The sequence below is a fragment of the Carassius carassius genome, chromosome 32 (assembly GCF_963082965.1).
Source record: "Carassius carassius chromosome 32, fCarCar2.1, whole genome shotgun sequence".
Classification (NCBI taxonomy): Eukaryota; Metazoa; Chordata; class Actinopteri; order Cypriniformes; family Cyprinidae; genus Carassius; species Carassius carassius.
The window spans coordinates 3,315,074-3,335,802 of record NC_081786.1 but is presented as its reverse complement, the minus strand read 5'-3'; the positions used below and the strand labels follow the sequence as shown (position 1 = coordinate 3,335,802).

The 20,729-nt window shown below is 37.5% G+C and overlaps 2 protein-coding genes and 1 long non-coding RNA gene across 3 annotated transcripts; all 3 read right to left on the bottom strand.

Annotated features, from left to right (window-relative positions):
* Nucleotides 1-5,815: 5,815 nt before the first annotated feature.
* fbxo30a (F-box protein 30a) lies at nucleotides 5,816-10,257 on the bottom strand. Its single transcript, XM_059519885.1, has 3 exons — nucleotides 10,173-10,257; nucleotides 6,329-8,337; nucleotides 5,816-6,236 (listed from the first exon to the last, which is right to left on the bottom strand). The coding sequence occupies exons 1-3, from the start codon at nucleotides 10,174-10,176 to the stop codon at nucleotides 6,033-6,035; spliced, it is 2,217 nt and encodes a 738-aa protein (XP_059375868.1). The 5' UTR covers nucleotides 10,177-10,257; the 3' UTR covers nucleotides 5,816-6,032.
* Nucleotides 10,258-11,144: 887 nt separating this feature from the next.
* On the bottom strand, nucleotides 11,145-11,651 carry LOC132113155 (uncharacterized). The gene is made up of 2 exons (XR_009425096.1): nucleotides 11,537-11,651; nucleotides 11,145-11,457 (listed from the first exon to the last, which is right to left on the bottom strand). It is a non-coding gene; the product is annotated as an uncharacterized LOC132113155 (long non-coding RNA).
* Nucleotides 11,652-12,019: 368 nt separating this feature from the next.
* Nucleotides 12,020-16,496, bottom strand: LOC132113154 (alpha-tectorin-like). The gene is made up of 7 exons (XM_059520974.1): nucleotides 16,144-16,496; nucleotides 15,647-15,735; nucleotides 15,444-15,548; nucleotides 13,655-13,815; nucleotides 13,217-13,352; nucleotides 12,594-12,688; nucleotides 12,020-12,230 (listed from the first exon to the last, which is right to left on the bottom strand). Exons 1-7 carry the CDS (start codon nucleotides 16,223-16,225, stop codon nucleotides 12,035-12,037), a joined length of 864 nt encoding a protein of 287 aa, XP_059376957.1. The 5' UTR covers nucleotides 16,226-16,496; the 3' UTR covers nucleotides 12,020-12,034.
* Between the last annotated feature and the right edge of the window lie 4,233 nt (nucleotides 16,497-20,729).

Below are 20,729 nucleotides of genomic sequence, written 5' to 3'. Positions count from 1 at the left end.
TACTTTTTTTAATTAACAAAGCATTTGCATTTAACAACTTAGTGTCATTGCTTACTTTTCCTTAATTCGCCTTATTAAAGATCAACTTTTTTTTATTTGTTGTTTGTCATGCCACAGATTGGCCACCATATGTCATTTTTCAGCATAGGTTTTTAATAAATATAGCATGATTTTTCTTTTCTTTTCTAAAAAGGTAAATCTAAAACTAAACTTTCAGAAGAATTTCACTAATTTTCACAGAAATCAAATTTAAAAACAGTTCTCTACATTTCTAAATCTGAGCACAGAATAGAAGGCAACTCTTATACAATAAGGCTAAAAGCAAGAAAATTGATGCTTGCCTTTGATGTCACTGCTAATTAATTAGACATAATCTATTATGCAAAATGCAATATTATGTAAAAGAGTATGCAAAATGATCTTTCATCATGGTCATCTTTGCAGTAGTGCAGACAACATCCACACTCAGACTGATGAGAGAGCAGCTCCATGTGCACATCAGAGCTCATCCGACACAGAGATGATGATGATGAATGAGCTGGAACCTTCTCAGAGTCTGGAGGCGGACAGGTACCTGCATCATGTCACCTGATACACGCTGAGGGCCACTGATGTGTTTCTGACGCCTCTGGTGGCCTGATGCCTTACGAATGCTAGCAAAACAACCTCGTAAAGCTTGCTACTATATGGCTCTATCCAAAATCACATGCTTCTCTACAATACAGAAGACCAAAACAATATGTGATAAGAGAGTAGTAAGTACAAAAAGTGCCAAGATGACCTACTATTTCTGACAAAATTCTGAATTGTGCATCAAATGGAAACTTTGACACTTTCCCATGAGGCCACTGCAGAGGATCTGTGAATGGCAGTAAAATGACACAACTGGCACCGGTAGGTCACATGACAATGACAACATGATGAATGCAGAACATCTGGATAACACTGATACTACACACATTCATATTTTATACAGCGGTCTCTAAGTAATTACAAAGTTCCTAATTAGAATGAATGCAATTTCAGACACAGCCTATGTGTCAAATGTTTGCATGCAATAAAATATTTTTACACCATTTCTACAGCATTTATACACGACTATGATTTGTTTTTATAAGCAGAAAATATAAATTATACAGTTTAAGTTTTAAAGTTAAGTTTTAATCTAGTATCTAGATCTACTATGGAAGCCTGTTTATGCCACAGAATATACTTTTTTTTTATCTTGCAATTTCGAGTTCACTTCTCTGAATTTCCATCTCACAATTCTATTTTTTTCTTGGTCCCACCAATGAATAAAAGATTTTAAAAAAAGGTGAAATTTATTTTAAAATTTATATTAGATTTTAATATATATTAATTTATAATAACTTTTTCCGTTGCAACTGAGAGTTTATTTCTCACATTCCAGACTTTTCTTCTTTGCAATTCTGACTTTCCCCTTAGAATTCTGAGGTTATATTTTAGAATTCTAAGTTTATATCTTGAAATTCTGAGAAAAAAGTCAGAATCGCCGGATATAAACTCAGAATTATTTTGTTTTAGTTCTGTGCCAGAAACCATCTTTCATAATCTACCCTCTTTCCTTTAGATCTGAGGATGTTTTTGGCAACTTCACATGAGATTCTTCAATCAGATGAGATAGTGTTGGCCTAGTATCTGAAGTTTGAGTTTCTTTGCATGAGATTTCATCTTTCTTCACCCATGTAAGAGCATCTCACACCCCACACGGAGATGACTGATGCCACTTTAGTGTGACAGGACTTTCATCATCGCTGTCTTCTGCTCCTCAAACTGACAAGAGCTGGAGTCCACCGCAGTGCAGATGTGTTTGTTTATTCGTGAGCTGTTCGCTAGAGGATGACCATATAGACAGATTACTCGCCGATCAGACCCCAGAGTTCACAGAAAAAGAAAATGAACTCAAAACCTAATCACCCTCAGGTCATCCAAGAACAAGATGAATATGTTTCTTCATCAGATTTGGAGAAATGTAGCATTACATCACTTGTTCAACAATAGATCCTCTGCAGTGAATGGGTGCCGTCAGAATGAGAGTCCAAACAGCTGATTAAAACATCACAAGTAATCCACACCTGTCCATCAATTATCATCTTGTGTAGTGAAAAGCAACGTATTTGTAAGAAACAAATCCATCAAGGAGCTTTCATTTTAATTTGTTGTAAACTCATCTACATATATGCGCTGCACTGTTGTCTATCTATATGGCAAAAGCAGTAAGAATTTGAAAAGGAATCACACAAGTGGAGTGTTTCTTTTCTGATTCCATTGATATTGGACATTTAATAAATGTTTCCTCAATCTTATTTCCAAAATCTGTTTCATACATTTGTTTGCTGTGTGCATCTTATGTATGACACTATATTGTGTGTTTTGGCATCACAGCAAATCCTTAAAATTATATTGGTAATTAACTTAAAATTGCTGCTTTGTTGAAAAGCTTCTGTGTCACCATCCTTGGATTTGACAAGCAGCATTGTAATAAATATATATTTTTGTCTCAGATGTTTCTGTTGTATTTTCAATCAAATTTTGATAATGAATTTTAAAAGCCATGTTTAGGCATCCTTTGTGAAAAAAAAAAAGTGAGTGAAAAGTGAGTGAAAAGTTTAATAAAATATTACTGATAATCAGTCTCAAACTGAATATCAGTAATGCCTGATTAATTAAGGATTTTTTTTAACAGGATGCCAGTTTGATTATTGTCTCGGCTACACTGATGTTTTGCTGTTTTTTTTCTTCTTCCAGTTACAATTTTGCAAACTAAAAAGTGTCTATTTCCGTAACCAGGATGCTATTAAAGCCGCCCACATCTTTTTTTGGAGATGATGGAAACTTTTCTCTAATGGGGTAATGGTTTAAGGAACCCTTCATTCTTTATGAATGCCTAATTGGTAATTACGGTAGTACATAATATTAATTACAATGCAAAGCATACAATATTTGTTGCTAAAGAACACACACCTTCTTAAGGATTAAGGATATATCCATAGTCTCTGTAAAGATTATTATGAAGACATGCATTATTTATTGAAGATCATTAGTGCTCCAGAAAGCTGTGCTTTCTTTGTTTCGCTTAAGAAATGTGGTGATGGTTCTGGGTGTAGTATTTGTCTGTCTTAACCTTTCTGAGAACTCTGCTGTAAAAGCCAATTTCCATTAAGGATACTGAAGCAGATGAGCCCACCTGACCACAGTCCAGCCCCTCAGGCCTGGATCCATTCAGGACATTCATCTTGGTTTTTCACCGTCTATGTGTATGTTTCGGCGCAGAGGTAAATTATTCTGAGATAGAAGCTGAAAAAGAGATGTAAAGTATTTGTCTATACAAGTTTGGCCTCATTAATGGTGATATAAAGGCTACTCAAAAGCCAAACCCAACTTTAATTAACATTAAACACTGTTCTTAGGAAGCAAATCAATCAAAATTTGTATCTCTCAGGAAATGTAACTTGCAAAAGACCTGCTTTTTTATTAGCCTATTCTGCTTCTGAATATAGCAGCACCACCTGGAGGTAAAACACTTTACAAACACAAAAATATAGCTGTAAAATCAAAGACACCCTATGTACTTAAAATATTAAATGCATATGCATTGCACAATTTATTATTTATATTCTTAAAAAAATTCTTAAAAAGTAATTACTGAAGCAAAGCATTATCCACCCATTACTCTCAAAGTTTGGAATTCTAGGTTCTTCAAAGTAGCCACCTTTTGCTTTGATTACTGCTTTGCACACTCTTGGCATTCTCTTGATGAGCTTCAAGAGGTAGTCACCTGAAATGGTCTTCCAACAGTCTTGAAGGAGTTCCCCGAGAGATGCTTAGCACTTGTTAGCCCTTTTGCCTTCTGTCTGCGGTCCAGCTCACCCCTAAACCATCTCGATTGGGTTCAGGTCCGGTGACTGTGGAGGCCAGGTCATCTGGCGCAGCACCCCATCACTCTCCTTCTTGGTCAAATAGCCCTTGATGCCTTCAGTGTGAATCTACAATTTTCATAGTCATGAAAATAAAGAAAACTCTTTGAATGAGAAGGTGTGTCCAAACTTTTGGTCTGTACTATATATATATATATATATATATATATATATATATATATATATATATATAGGTTCTATTTAGGTTCGTTAACCTAGATGGACAAACGATTTGATTATTTACAATAGAAAAGGGAGTTTCAGAACTAATATAAGGTCATATGAATTTGCAAATATGAATACTGTATTACAAAAATATCAGGGTTTGGAGAGTTAATTAACTGTACATTTCCTTTCATAAAATGAAAACCACAGTTAATAATCGTTACCCAATTTTTCCACAACTCTTCCTTAAAAACCAGAGTTCCCTCATACTACTTAAATGAATAAGTACTTAAGTGAATAAAAAACATCACAATTGTTCAAAAACAAAATTAGGCTTTATGCAATATATAAATGCATTTGGTTCCTTTGGGGGGAAAATCACTCAAACAAAGACATGATCACACATTGCACATGGACTGATGTCAACTCTGTTAAATTATTATATATATGTATATTTTTTTTAAAAGCATTTTTATAACTATAAAGTTTTCAAAGATGTTAAAATTAGATTATTCAAAACTCAAATGTTCCAGAATATTGTTCTATTGTCATCAACACAAATGTAAGGACTGTCATACTCAAAATTCACAGAAAGCACAAACAGTAAGACATATCACACATCTAATCCCTTAAACAAGGTTGAGAGAATTGTTTTCTTTCCAGATGAAAATATTGCAACATTTCAAAATGTTAGCAATCTGAAACATTGTCACTGCACACCTGAAAAGAGTTACAGTAAAAATCTTAACTTTTAGGAACTGTAAACTTGACTTTTGAACCATCAACAAATAAAAGTAGAAGAAAATCACAAGTTCGCGTCTAGCTTCTCATAGATAAACTGTCTATAATGGCTTATGCTTAATGTTAAACCCCTGAGAGACAGAGAAGTAAATCTGCACATGTACCGTGTGCAACCAAAAACACAACAACTGCAGTCTTATACCTGTCCTGCAGGTTTTGAACAATGACTCACAATCAGGTAGATTGAAAAAGTAATAATTCAGCACATGCCATCAAAATAGAAAGTACATTTACATTTCAGGATGACCACTGGAAGTGTAGTGTGTGACAGTATCAAGTAGTATATGTTTTATACAGTTAAAACTGGATAATATAAATGCATCTCAGAAAAATAATTGTTATGTGTTTATTCTGAAAAACTGATTAAAAATATCAAAGACTGTAATTTATAGATTTTTAATGAGAGAAATCAGGTGAATAAAGTTTACATCAGTGGTTCTCAATTTGCAGGTCTGTTCTGTTCATCAAACGAAATTGATCAAATGAAATCAACGGTCAACCATATAGCCATGAATAAGTAGGAAAGTAATATAAATGGACAGTTTCTATATATTTTAAACAATGTCTAATCAAACTTTGTATTTTGGAACAAATTTAATTACTGAATCAAATGCCAAAATGGACAATTTGCTTGACATCATCCTCAAGGAGGACAACTAAGTATGGTTAAAAATAAAAAATAAATGACCAAGGGGTACAGTAAAGATGAGTTACGTCCAGATTTGTATATGGTCACCATTTCATGTTCAATGTAACTTTGGGTCCAAAAGTAAAACCATTTGAGGACCACTGATCTATATGACAGAAATAATTGTATTGTGTATTCCTGCATTACAAAAATGAAGACAATGGCTTTCCGTTTGGTCATCACCATTTAACAAAATTCAACAAAAGCAATGAATTTGTAAAAAAAAGCCTGAATATACTATATCAAAAGTGCAAGACAGCACAACCATCATCACTACAGCAGGTAGATATTGTTTATTCAAAAACAACTCTTCCAAAAGTGGTTTAAGTTGAGGCTCTTATTTTAATGATTATGTCGCCAAACAAATCCCACGGTTCACTTAAACACATAAGGCATGGTGTATTATAAAATGAAATCCTCATCTGAATTTTGACTACAGTCTATATCACTGGTTTAAGCACTGAACGTATAGAGCGTCCCTCTTTTGTAAGTTCTTTTGTGAAACTCATACATGGAAGTGGGACAGCCTCTTCTCTCCGTGTTATGGTGTTAAACTTGCACGTCTTGAGGTGGTCGGCCATGCTGGAAATGTCTGCAAACTTCCACTCGTTCACAGTTTCAAATGCCGTACTGAAGCGCCACACCTAAAATGAAAAACATCAGCAAGATTAGATTGTAAAAAATTGCTTTTTATGCTTGGTGCTTCAAGACAACAAGGTGAATGCTCTTTGATTACCTTGTCTTGTATCTGCCAGGATGAGGTTCCATCAGCTCGCTTCGTCTTCTCCCAGAGCAGGACCACCATGCCACGTGATTGAAGAAGACTGGCACACACATCCCTCATAGTGTGAGACACCCTGGAGAGTTGGCACAGGCTGAAGCCATCCAAGAAGCTTGCAATGTGCTGGAGTAACTCAAAAGGAAGGTCACTAAGGTGGTCACAGTGGGACCTGGACTGACAGGTTACAGTTTTGGATAGAGGCTCATCGGGATAAGCTGCTAACCCAGATTGCACCCCAAAGGAGCTCAGGTGTCGGTCATGGATGATTCTGAATCCTTGTACCGAAGGGCAGAACCTTCTTTGTGAGTAGGTGCATCCATAGTACGCCAATGGGCACCTTCGCTCCATCCAACCATTAAGGCCAGCATGTATGTCACCATGGACATTCTTAAAATGGGAGGAGATCTCATCCCTCCGAAACAGCTGTCCGCATACGAAGGTGAACATAGAGCGCTGTTTGGTCTGATAGCGTGCTACACACTCTAGAACAAGGTCTAATCTGAGGGTGTGAAATGGAATGGGGTTAGAGAGTTGCGGACTGGCATGGTCACAGGCAGATGCTGAGGCAATGTCACCTACCATGGTGCTGGTTGCCAGTATGGCAGAAGGGAGGGAGAAGGTTTGCGTGCCAAAGTCAATTCGATACCCATCTACAAAGCGACTGTCTGAGATGCCCCTACCTCCAGGTGAGTCTCCCAAACAAAAGAGCAAAGCAGCAGTGATGAGGTCAATGCCGTGAAGACCCATCGGATCATCTGCCACATCAAGGTCGGACGTGTCCACAGCCTTGTCCTCCATCTTGGCTTTGAATAAATAGGGGTTAGAAAACAGAGTTCTTCGCCCATTGATTGTAAACAAGTTCATTCCCCTGAGTACTTGGAGATTTTCCAACTTGCGCTCCAGCCATCGGTCCTCAATTCTAAAAGAGAAATGGTGCAGAACATTGTTGTGCATTAGGTTAGGCACAGGGATGGGCATAGGAATAGGTAGTTGGGGCAAGTGGGCAATTTCAGGCTCCTGCGCTAGAGCAGGTATGGAATGATCAGGTAAAACCTGGCTTACGTTTGAAGAGTCATTGACTCTTTCAAGTCTAACCTGGCTGTCAGTGTTCCCTTCATTAGGAAGTCCACTGAGTTCTATCCCACCATTCATTTCGCCTTCTTCTTCAGAAGATTCACCACATCCACTGTTCTCCAGCCAATCATCTCTTTCATCTTCAGGGTCTTCTGGAAAAGGACAGTCAGCACCACCTACCGCTCCCAGATCTGAATCTGAATCAGTGTCATTTTCCTTTGTGTCATTGCTGAAGTCCCCATCGCCATTCCTAACACTGTTGCAACCTTCATTCTGTTCCTCACCATCAAGATTCTCCACAATCAAGTCAATATTTTTCGCACTACGGAGAACGTCCAAAGTGGCAGCAAAGCTTCTACTGTTTTCCACTGAAATTGTGTAAGGTTGTGTAAATTCATTTTCCGGGTCTGAATCCTGGGGGCTGGAATTGTCCTGATTTTTTTCCTCCAGAGATTTTGTCACAGTGGTCGCCACTTTAAGCGACTCCAGCAACATTCGCTGATCCTGGAGGGCCAAAGCCATGTCGAGCTGCTCCACATCACAAACCTCCTTAATCAAGTTATCGTAAGACTTACAATCTGCATAACTCACTGGCCATCGATTCCATTCCATAGTGCAACACACAATGCTGGCTGGGCACGTTTCAAGGTGATGTGCCATTTTGGCCCTGACTAGGGTGAATGGACATCCGAATCCACGGTTCAGACACGGGACTCTTTCGTACAGACAGAGCAAGCGGTGCTCATTCAGTTTGCATGAGTGAAAAACTGCTCCACATACAAGAGGGCAACCCATGAGATCACAGGAAATGCTAGGCTCTGGTCTAATCATACATCGGCGGTTGACGCATTTCAAGCAATGAATATGAAGCTCCTCCATTGCAAACATTAGTGAGTCACTTAACCCAAAGACACTACACAAAACACTGTAGAAGAAAAGAAAAGAGATTGTTAGACCTGATCTTATTTGGACACACATGTGGGGTGTCTTTGTGATCATCAGTAAATCAGACCCCATTGCTCTCTACATATGTTTACCAAATTACTAAACTATTGCACTGTCATTTCACAACTCTCCTAAAGTTGCACGGTCATGGCGGTTCTTCGAGGAACATGACCCCTTGTTTCTGAACCATATGTTACAGGAATCAGTCATGGCTTCCTCTCAAACGAAACACTTCCATGAGGATCTTGTAATGTCATTCAAGAAGGCTTCTCTCTCTCTCTCTCTCCAGCATGACAGGGCTTGGCTAGACATAGCCGGCATTATCTAAATACAAACCGTCTGAGTCAGTTGGGTCGGGTTGAGGTCTGCGGTCTGGGGTCTGGTGTGTGTGTGTGTGTGGGGGGGGGGGTTGGGGGGTTGGGGGGTTGTCATGCTGTGGTGTAAGCTTTGAATTATCAAACTGACTTTCAACATAGCCCTTGTAATATCAGCTGGGCATAAACATTGCGAAACGTTTTTGTACAATGCCGGCGTGTCAGCCTGCCACAGTGTCTTGTGATGGCTTCTTTTGAAATAGCAAAACACATCTGAGGATGTTTTCTGAATACTTAGGTGTTTGGTATCTAGTGCTCATGTGCAATAAGGCATACAGTTCCACAAGCAATCACTCATAAGGTCTTACAACAGACAGCACGCTTAACAGCATGTCAGTATGACCCCAAACATGACATGACTTCAGGATTCCAGTTTTAGAGGGGTTCAGATTTGTGGCATTATATAGGTTACAGTTTTGTGCAAGAACTTATGGTTCAAAGCATATCATTAGACATTTTTGTTTAGATCTGTGATGTATGATGCTTATTTGATTGGATTTTATTGTGTGCTTTCAGTGGAACAGAAAGGTGAGCAATACAAATCCAGTTGGAATTCTTATAGGTTCATTTATAGCAAACAAAACTGTTTACACAAATAAGTAAATATACCAAACCTGTTGGTAATAAGCTAATGTCTTCCTACAGTTTTCCAAAAAACAAACAAACAAACAAACAACAACAACAACAGAGTCTAACACTTCAATGAATCACTTCACCTAATTTTCAAATGGGATGAATTCTATGAAACAAGAGAATTAAAAACAATCAAACCTGAAATGTTGTTATTTAAAATATTCTGAATTGTATTATTCACGCCAGTCTACACTGTTTATACTTAAGGTATATGTCAGTTACAGTATAAGCTCAATATTATGGACTAAACAGGCCATTAAATAGTTTTAATTTTAATAATTTTAATATAACTTTCACTTTAATATAACCCACACACACACACACACACACACACACACATTTTCCCCCATTAATTACAGTTGCTTATATTTCCCAAATATGATATGATGGCAATCATATTTTACAGATGCACTAAACTCTATCCAGTCAAACTTGCTAAACTTCAAGCAGCTTTTGTTGTTCTTTCTAAACTGGAGTAAAACGACTGACAACATGAACCTGGCAGCTCATATAGATCAATAATTTACTATTTAACGCCACTGAATCATCCTTAAACACCTTTATGTTTGTATTATGACTTAAACTGACAAACACAAAGCCTTTAGCATTAGCTGGTTAGCCGCGAACTGCAAGATTAAATGAAAACAACACACACGCAATTAATAAACGCTGTACACTGACGAAGAGATAAAAGAATAAATATTTTTCTATTTGAACGAAGATCGGGCTGTTATTCGCTTGGAGCCGGTCAGGAAACGACTCAAAGTAAACAGACATTAAAGTGTCTTACCGTTGATCTGTGACGAATCTTCTGTAGTTTAATGTGGACAATAAAGTATTTATTTAATTTAAAAATAATATCTAATCGAGTATAATGACAGTGATGTTGTTTTCACTGCTGTCTGTCTGTGTTTCTGTTGAAATCTGTGTCTCACTGTACACTGAACTGAGGCCCATAGATGGGCGGAGACTAAACAGTAAACACACACACACACACACACACACACACACACACACACACACACACACACACACACACACTCACTCTCTCTCTCTCTCTCTCTCTCTCTCTCTCTCACACACACACACACACACACTCTCTCTCTCTCTCTCTCTCTCTCTCTCTCTCTCTCTCTCTATATATATATAAAATCCATATTTGAAATTTTTATTTACTTTACCTTTAGTTTAAACCTGTTGATATAAATATTTAAGACAAATCATGATTTTTTGTACATTTGGAAAATAACATTCTTTTCGTTTATGCTCTTTATGAGTGTTGTTATTGTTTAATGTAAAGGAGACATTTTAAAACCTGTCCTAATCATTCATTCATGCAACTATGTGTGGTATGTGTTCAGGGTACTATTTTTCATAACAAATATCATCGTATGCTTCACTGAAACCATTACATTGATATAACTCACTGGTTTCAAAGCATTGTAAACATAATGTTGTATAATGACCCCCGAAAAAATTTAGGTTATTTGTAAACTTAAGTCATACATTAAAATGCTTAAAAAAAATCCAAACAAGATCAAGATCTAGAGAGTTTCTTCACTGACTTTACTATTCTTCTTTTTTTTTTTTTTTTATGTAGCCTAACTATATGAAGTCAGCTCTCCTCAAGTTCAAACAGGTGTAGATGTAGATCATCATATTTACTTTGAGCATGTTCAACTGCACTCTTCACAACCACAAAGCTTATTTACTAATTTTGAAAAGTATATTAAGTAAGCTGTTAGGAAATCAAAAAGCATTTTTATTTATTTCACAATAAAAGACAAAAAGAACAACTACTATAAAAAAAAATACACTATAGGTTAGACAACGCTTTCAAACTGAACATATTTGACACAACACTGTGTGTAAATGAGATCTCAGGTTAGCTGGCCACCTCTGAGATGTGGTGGATGTTGGAGAGAGTGAGCTGGGCCTCTTGGGTTGGATACAAGTTCCTGCTCTGGAGCCAGAGTTTCCCAAAAACTCCTGTTATGACAATCAGGATGAACAGCAGACCACCCAATACAAAGGTTTCCACAGGAGGCACATTCGAATCTGGGGATGTCCAAATAAATTGAGCACATTTGGTGAGTATGGTGACTCTAATGAAGGCACACGAGTTTCTAAGACTTACTGGGGCTAGTATTCTCCATGTCAGTTTTGAGCCTTCTGATTGGTCCATACGATAGAGTGTGAGATGATGCAACATCCCTGCGTGTCCGTACTGATGCATCTTCAGAAGAGCAGTTCTGTGATGCACCAAGTGTTTAAAGTTACTTTGATGCAAACAACACTGTAAAGGAAAAGTTTACTAACCTACTAAACTAAGTCTGAGGTCAGTAAGATTAATACTTCTATTCAGCAAGGATGCATTAAATTGATCAAAAGTGATGGTAAAGATTTTACCTATATTTTACCTAAATTGTTTCCACAAAAATAATAAACAGCAACAGTAAATTTTACAATAAAATGATTGTTTTCTGAAGCAACAAATCAGCATATTAGAACAATTTCTTTAGGAGCATGTGCCACTGAAGACTGAAATTCAGCTTGGCACCACAGAAATAAATTACATTTTGGAATATTAGTATTAGTGTAGTATTACATATTAGTGTTTTTACTGTGTTTTTATTTAATCAAACCAATGCATGACTTGGGAACTCACAGGCTGGCACACTGTGTTATGACAGATCTGGACGTTGCAGTGCAGGAAAACATCTGTGTAGGAGCTTCCAACAAACTTGAACATCTGTATCCTGAACAGAGCTTCTGGTCCTTGACCGTTCTTCATCACGGCTAGTGTCTGGTCATTCCACAACACTGGACAACTGATGTGAAGAGAAATGTAAGTCAGTGTGATATTTGTACTCAAGGGAATGAGTTAATTAAGTTTTATCTATTCTTCTCAGAAACTACATGCTTCATAGTTTTTTTTCCCTGGTGGAGAATCTCTTTGGGTAGTCAAGGACAAGCACAGCTGTTAAACTGAAACATACGGCTGCTGATGGTCGTCACATGACTAAAGCTGCATGCTCCTTTAGCAATGGTTTCAACAACATCCTTTCACACCTCTGGTGATAATTATGACTGAATTAAGCATTTCAAATGCTTCAAACCTGAGCAAAAGACTAATGAAGCAATAACTAAAATTAAATGCTTGATAGGCAAAGGCTAAAACTTATGTCCCACACCTGTCCCTGATGAAAAAATACTGAATGTTGCTGTAAGGGTCACTGGTTGGTGTGGCCCAACATCTGTCCACTCTTAGAAAAAGATTTGCTGGAATCTGTAGAATGAAATCCCAGAAAGCTTCATTAGCACATTTCAAGTGACTCCGTTAGAAAATAATTATTGCTCATATACAGAATACGTGTCAAGCATCTTACAATAAAAATATGGTACATTTTTAGTACATTCCACAAATTATAGGATTACATTTTGACTGGCATGTAGAATTTGTGATTCAAAGTAATTAGCAGGAATTATGTACATGAAAGTTGTTTTGAGTGGAAATAGTATTTTCTAAAAGAAATATTAGAGATAGATAGATAGATAGATAGATAGATAGATAGATAGATAGATAGATAGACAGATAGACAGATGGATAGATAGAACATCGAACAAAAAAACAATAGACAGACAGGCGTATAGACGGATAGACAGATGGATGGATAGATAGAATGTTCTGTTCATCTCAAAAAAACAAAGAGCCAAACAGTTCTCAACTGCAGCATAAATAACATGCACGGCAGCTTTCATGAAAGCCCTCAGTAGCTTGCAGTGAGTAATGTCCTCTATTCAGCTCAACACACACCATGTAAACTTTGACATAGATGTTGTCCTCAAGTGTGAGAGAAGGAACAGTGGTCCATTTATCCTGAAATGCTTCATCTTTATACAGCAACATTGAGACTGAGAAATTTCCATCCTCCGTGTTCAGAGTGATTGTCCTGCGGGGCAGAGAATTTTAAAAGACTCATTGAAGGGGCTGAAAGGTCTGCTCAATGAATATTGAATGAAACTCTTAGAGTTGGACCCCAGGGCAGTCTTTTGTTACCATTAGCTTCCTTTATTGTGTTTACATACAAACAAACAATTAGTGAGGGGCTCGGCCTTTTTTAAGCTCGGAAAAATAGTGATAATTAAAGTCATTACTACATATGGAGTGCTGCAGTCCCAGACAGACTGAGTTCTGAACCAAAAAGAGTTGCAGAATTAATTAACTGGTGATGTCATGACTAGAGAAGCTCACCTCACATCCACTCTGATCAGATTCCCCCCGTTTTGGTGCTGAACCATGTAGTTTACTGGGTATCGACAACCAAATGTGATGTTGATGTAGCTTCTGGTGATGATATCGGTTTCATTATTGCGGATCGAGTTGGTGAACATGATATGAGAATCATCTGATGCCTGAGGAAAACATGAAACACTTTCAATTATTGAGTAAATAAGAATCTATCTATCTATCTATCTATCTATCTATCTATCTATCTATCTATCTATCTATCTATCTATCTATCTATCTATCTATCTGTCTGTCTGTCTGTCTGTCTGTCTGTCTGTCTGTCTGTCTGTCTGTCTGTCTGTCTGTCTGTCTATCTATCTATCTATCTATCTATCTATCTATCTATCTTATCTGTCTGTCTGTCTGTCTGTCTGTCTGTCTATCTATTTATCACAATGCATATAATAATGATCATATCAGAGTTTAAATAAGCTTCAAACTTCTAAACTATCTTCAAACTATTCTAACTACACATGGGCTAATTAACTTTCAGACATCTAATATCCTTCAAACGGTTGTAAACTTACAGACTAGTCTAGCTAAATTTCATAATTTATCTTGATGAGTTTACATTGAAAGTCTTTTGATATATTTTGTCTTGTCTAACTTCACGTTTGCCTAATATTCATCATGTTTAATAACGTCTGAGTGCCATTCACAGGAGAATAAAACGTAAGAAGTTAAAGGTCAACATTAGAAAACGACGTGCTATTGAAGGGGCTAAACTGTGCCCAACCACATCCGGTAAAACAAACTTTATTGCCCTTTTATTTCCCCGACCATTACAAACACACCTCCTGATTCAGTGAACAAGCATCTTCTTGACCAAACGTTAGTGCTGTTCGCCTCACATTTTTCGGTTTAAATAAATCCTGCATGTACAAGGGACAGAAAGCTGCCTATCTAGATTCTAATTCTCAAAAACAGCTGATTTCTACATCCAAGGATTTTATTTCTCTAATCCAAAGACGCCCTACTTTAACCAGCAAGTATGAAAAAAGCTTGTAAAACTTCTAAAGGGGGAGAAGGAGGGAATTCGTCTCCTTTCTAAGCTGCGTTAACCTTTTGCTGGCTTTACAAGAAATAGTCTGCTGAGTCCCGGGAGAGGCTCTCAACGATACTCATGGTCTCAAGTACAGATTTATGCCATGCCAGAGTGAAGCTTGTCCTCTGGGTTGCAATAGCGCTGTTTGAGGCTGGCTGTAGGGCAGAATAAAAGAAGGACTATGAAGTACGGCACTGAATTAAGGTCGGCCTTTTCACCATGGCTGAAAACACAGTAATCATTTCCATATAAATCAGGATAATTTAGAGCTGCATGGCTGTGTGCCCTCCCCTCCGAGCTCTGAAAGGATTAGCCAGCCAATTTGGGGGGAAATGAACAATGATGTGCATTGAAAAATAATTAAATCAACTCAATTATTCCTTAAAAGGATATCTAAGCATCATGGTTGACCCTTATTACAATGCACATAATTATTATGCTATAATATTTTATTCTTTATATTTTTAGAAGGTTTCATAATTCCATAAACAAAGCACATGGTCACCTTTCAACCAATGAAAGGATTGTAAAATAGGGAAATTTACTGTTTGTATTTTTAAGCTTAATAGGCAAAGAGGCCCAATTTGTAGTTTGCCTTCATGCAACAAGTGTTTACAATCAGCTGGAGGAAACTAGCCCTTGTGATCATCTAAAGTGGTTTTATGATTGCAGTACACACAATGGCCTGATGATGTTAATGAGGATTACCATAATGGTGCCACAGTCCGTGAGGTTTGTCTTGATGCTGAAGACATAGTCGTTCCCAACCTCAACACCTCGACAGTCAGGATCATTCAAGTGCAAATCCCAAACCTGAAAAGAGATCAGCAAAAAAAATGGTTCAATTTATAAAACAGCAAAAAAAGGTTCAATTTATTTAATTATTTGTGAAATAGATGGAATAAACATACGTAAACAGCTGGATCCTTGTTTAGAAAAAACACACTGGGAATGATAACTTGCATCTGATCGTTTGTGCAGATGACGGTCTCATTGAGATCTAGATGAAAACAGAGAGGAAGAATGTTTAAGTATTAATTTTGCATATAATAATATTTTAATATTGGATGGTACATGCTTTAGTGTTCAAAAAAAATAAAAATAGTAAAACATAAAAAAATAGTATATTTTCATTCTTTTATATATACCATTGCACTGCAATTTATTTATATTTTATATATAATTTTAATATATATATACACACAATATATTAATTGCAGTGCAATGGTAGATGCTGTAATGTGATAAAATGTAAAACAATGCATGGAAGACATTTAAAAGCTAATTTTAGGTTTATTATAATAAATTTGCCAACAGGTACATCACAAATTCAAACTGGTTAACGTGCATGTAACAATAAAGTCATGCACTTGAATATTTCTCTTTGCATGTGTTTAATCAGACTTACCAGCTTCTTCAATCTGCACAGCAGAAGTTACTGTCCATATTGAGAGCAAAGACCATGTCAGTGCCAGTGTAGCAGGTGTCATCCTTAATGCCTTTCTGGATTCTTCTCTCCTCAAATGTAGTTTCGTCTTCGGCCCTTTCAGCCAAATCTTTCTGGTTATCACTTTGACTGGCTGTCAGAGTCAGACGTAGTGCTTGCGCTCTCTCCAGCCCTCCGAAACACAGCTGTAATGAAGTGGGAACCTCCAGTTGCTTTGAAACACCAACTTGAATGATGTCCACACCAACAATGAGATTCCACACACGAATAGGACAAGTTGCGGGAAGTCCAAGGTTACACCAACCAACTAGATTTCAGGCAAAAGTAGAAAAAAATACAACTGACAAGACAACCCACTTAGCAGACGGCGCACTGTACAACTCAGTGCATTGGTCAACAAGAAGTATGTTTGTCATGCAAAGGGATTGGAGGTACAGGGGCGGTGTTTTGTTTTATCTCTCTCTTTTGTCTGTATAGGTTTTTAAAGGGCATGGCAAACGCTTTACTGTTTCGGGAACCCCAACAACTTGTTTGAAAAGAAATCCCATCACAGTGAGTCAAGGGCAGTTCACTGACATCTTAGCCATAGAGTTGATGTCTTTAAGAGAATTTCAAATGTTAGATGCCAAAATGCAAAGCGATGGCATTGCAATCAATCCATTTTCAGGGGATTTAAAAAAATGATAAGTCTGCTAAGCATTTCCCTGAAAAATAAAATGTTAACATTGCAAACTACACAAAATTCAAATGAAATATACAATAAAATGCATTTCTTCTTGTAAATTGAATATTTATTTTTGGTTAATTCCTCTGTTGACAAATCTTTTTTTTTTTTAATGAAGACAATTTTGAGTCTGAGAAAATATGCAATACTATATTTGGGTTATAATAACTTGACATGAAAGATATTTGCCATTTTAGTCCAGCTTGACAGAAAGAGTTCAGTTTCCTCCTCTGCCCTTGTCCATTCTAGGACAAAGAAAGTCTCTTTCCTTTTACTTTCTGGTTTAACTTTTTACAAGTGCTCTTTATTGGATTAGTTTTATGGACACTGAATCACGTGTCTTTTGTTTTGCAAATAGCACCAGATAAATGCTCAAAATGGTCTGCTACAACTTTATTCAGACAATCCACTGAAAAGAGAGTCTGAACGGAAGATGATTGCTGTAAAATCAAGCAATTTCCTTCCAAAACATCATAAAATGCATTTAAGATAAAAAAAATAAACAAGGGCATAATTCCAATAAAATGTGACATAATGTGTTTTTTTTATTGACTTTACAGCATAGACTGACAGACTGTGATTACTGTGGGTTTCTTAAAAAAGGTTTAATCGATCAATCACAAATACATGAGTGCTAATGTTAAAACCAATGCATTGTACATCATTAGAAGTGCATTCTAATTTCAATTTGGTTCATTTAAATCATATTAAAAATCTCTTGTTTATGCACAAGATTGCATTGATAAAAATTACACCCACTATATATCAATCTAGAAAACAAACAGACATACAGGACCGATACTGTGTATATGGTATATTAAACTGATTTCTTTTTCACATTGAGTATCATGAATAAATGGGACCATGGGACAGACCAAAAGGGAATGTGCAAAGCAAACATAAAGGAGAGCTGGAGAGCAGTGCACAGCTCGTCTCCTGGCTGGTGTTAGTGTAGTGTCCACATTACTGGCCTCTGGACTGGCAGGTCTGCAGAGACATTTACTCTAAGTGAACAGCTCGGCCAGGTCTGCCACTGTAAACACGGAGGCCTCCGAATGCTTCATAGATGTGGAACTATGACTGGAGAAGATGTTGGTTTGAGACAGTTTAGTCAAGGTCATTTTCAGTAAACAAAGGAAATCTACAGAATACTTGAGTATACTATCACTATGTATTTAAAGATTACATTAAGTGGCTTGACAAATGCAGTTTTTTTTCTGTGTTGATGAGTTTTCTTTTAAACCAGTAAATTGGTACAGGGATAGTTATAGTGGGAGAAACATACCTGGACTAGTTTAATTTAAATATCCTCTTTGTGTGTCAAGGACTCAGCTCTTTTCTGCTGTTTTAAGCATCGTTTTTTAACCATACTCACCCTCCAAATGTTACATCCTAAGACGTATGTCATTGTTGCTGGTAATACTGTGTGTTAACTCCATATGTAACTGTGCTTCATTGATGCCTGACATCCTGTTGGGAGTTGTAGTTTTTGCTGGTTTTCCTCTGTTCCTCCCTGTCCTCTCACAGAAGACCTAATTGATGTCACCTGTTCCTCGTCAGAGCTGTGGAGAGGAGCTTGTATTTAAACCGAGGGAACGGACACAACACGAGAGAGAGTTTGGCTTGTCTGTTTTCCCAGTTGGTGGTTTAAGCAGTGGTGCTGCTTTAAGAAAGCCTGTTGTATTTGATTGCTATTGTGTGATCAGGGCCTGTAGTGTATCTTCAAGACCGCCTGTTGTACTGGCTGTAGTGATTAGAAATTTGTTTTTCTTTTTTTCTTCTGCCTGCAGACGCAGTAAGGAGGTGGGTGCCACTTTTATTTTATCAACGTATGCTTTTCTCCTGGTTTTGTGGAACAGTGAGGAAGTCAGGGAAGAGACATGTTGTTGATTTTGATGTTGTTACGTCCAAGGACGTATATCTATTTGTGAGACCTGCATGGTACTGTGGTATGTGTTTCTTTCTTCCTGTTGTTTTTGTTTTGTGTATCCTGCTCTCCTTTGGCTCCTCCCACTCTTTCACTCTGGCAGGTAGCTGATTGCGTCCCCAGCTGCACCTGCTTACCAACCAGGAGGGAAGCAGCATAAAAGCCAGCAGAACTCTCAATCGGGGAGAACATTTCTCCAGAGCTTGGTCTGTGTCCTGCCCGGTCCAGTTGTTTGAAACTGTTGTGTTGAATGCTGTAGTCTGCTCATTGTTGAATGCTGATGCCTAAGAGCTCTGTTGCTGGTGAGACGCCCCTAACATTTCACTGTTATAAAGCCACCCCTTTTTTTCCCTTTTCAGGCTGTTATTCTCCTGATTGTTTACTTTTTTTGTGTTACTTGGGAACTGTAGGGAGGTGGGCGCCATTTTGTTTTGTAATCCTGTTTTCTCCTGGTTTGTGGTTAGGTAGGGAGTGAGTGTACATTTCTGTCATTTTATTTGTTTGTGAAGCTTAAGAATTCAATTTCCAGGTAGACTAAACTTTTTTTTTTTTTTTTTTTTTTTTTTTTTTTTTTTTTTTTTTTTTTTGCATTGCCCCCTTCTGAAGTCTTTGTTCCCCTAAAGTTTTGACATGGATGTACACGTTCTTTCTGTTAAGAGCTTTTAAATAAAAGCCTTAAAACAATTCTTGCTGTTGTGGTGCTGTGGCAGGGCCCTGACTAATGCTCTTTAAAATCCTAATTTTGTTACGTTCAGACAAGAACCCTAGACACTAGTAGGACGTAACATATTTGGGGGCTCGTCCTTTGCGAATTTAATTATTTGTAGAGTTAACAAGTGTCCTCTACAAAGTTATTTGTTGAACTTTCCTATTATGGGTGACTTTCTCTTGTAAAAACACACATTTATGGGGTAGAGCATTGTAGCACATTGTTGGTAAAGTAAGTTTTGGCTGCTTTCATTTTTTTGGGGGTGAGGGCAGACTGCATGCGTAAAAATGGAATTTGATCTATTGGCGTTTACACTTGTACCAACTACAGAAGTTTTTAATCAGTGCAGAAAGAAAGATCTGTTATTAATTGCTGAATTCTTCAATGTTATAGTAAATAAAGATGCTACCAAGCAGGTGATTAAAGAGAAGCTGTATGATGAGTTGGTGAGTACAGGCATTTTACCTGCTGAATCACCACAGGATGTGTTAGAGGAGAACGTAGGAGGGAGAGAAACTTCTTCTTCAGAGGTATCCCTTCCTGCTGAATGTCGATTAGATCCGATAACGGTAGTTAAATTGAAAGAGCTTGAGTTGGAGCTAAAAAAACAAGAACACGATATTAAAGTAGTACAACTCCGTACTGTCGAGGTTGAAGCGGAGCGTGACATCAAGCTTAAAAACTCTTGAATTAGAAGCTGAAGCTTTGCGCAGGAAGCCTGTTCCCCTTCCACGCTTGGGATCTCCCTCCTTACCAACGTTTGAGAGTTCACCTTCACAATCCAACACGGTTGGCTACGACCCAGTTGGCAATACCCAGCCTAACTTTGATATTGTGAGGTACGTAAAACTGGTACCACCTTTTAGAGAAGCTGAGGTAGATTGTTACTTAACCACTTTTGAGCGCATCGCTGCTAAGTTGGGGTGGCCAAAAGACATGTGGGGGCTCCTTCTACAGTGCAATTTTATAGGTAAGGCACAGGAGGTCTGTTCTTCGCTTCCGATTGAGCAGTCTCTTGATTATGAAATTGTCAAAGCGGCAGTATTGAGAGCATATGAATTGGTTCCTGAAGCCTACCGTCAGCGCTTCCGACACTTAATGAAAACAGCCAAACAAACATATGTAGAGTTTGCGAGAGAGAAAAAAACACTCTTTGAGAAGTGGTGCCTCTCTAATAAAGTCACCAG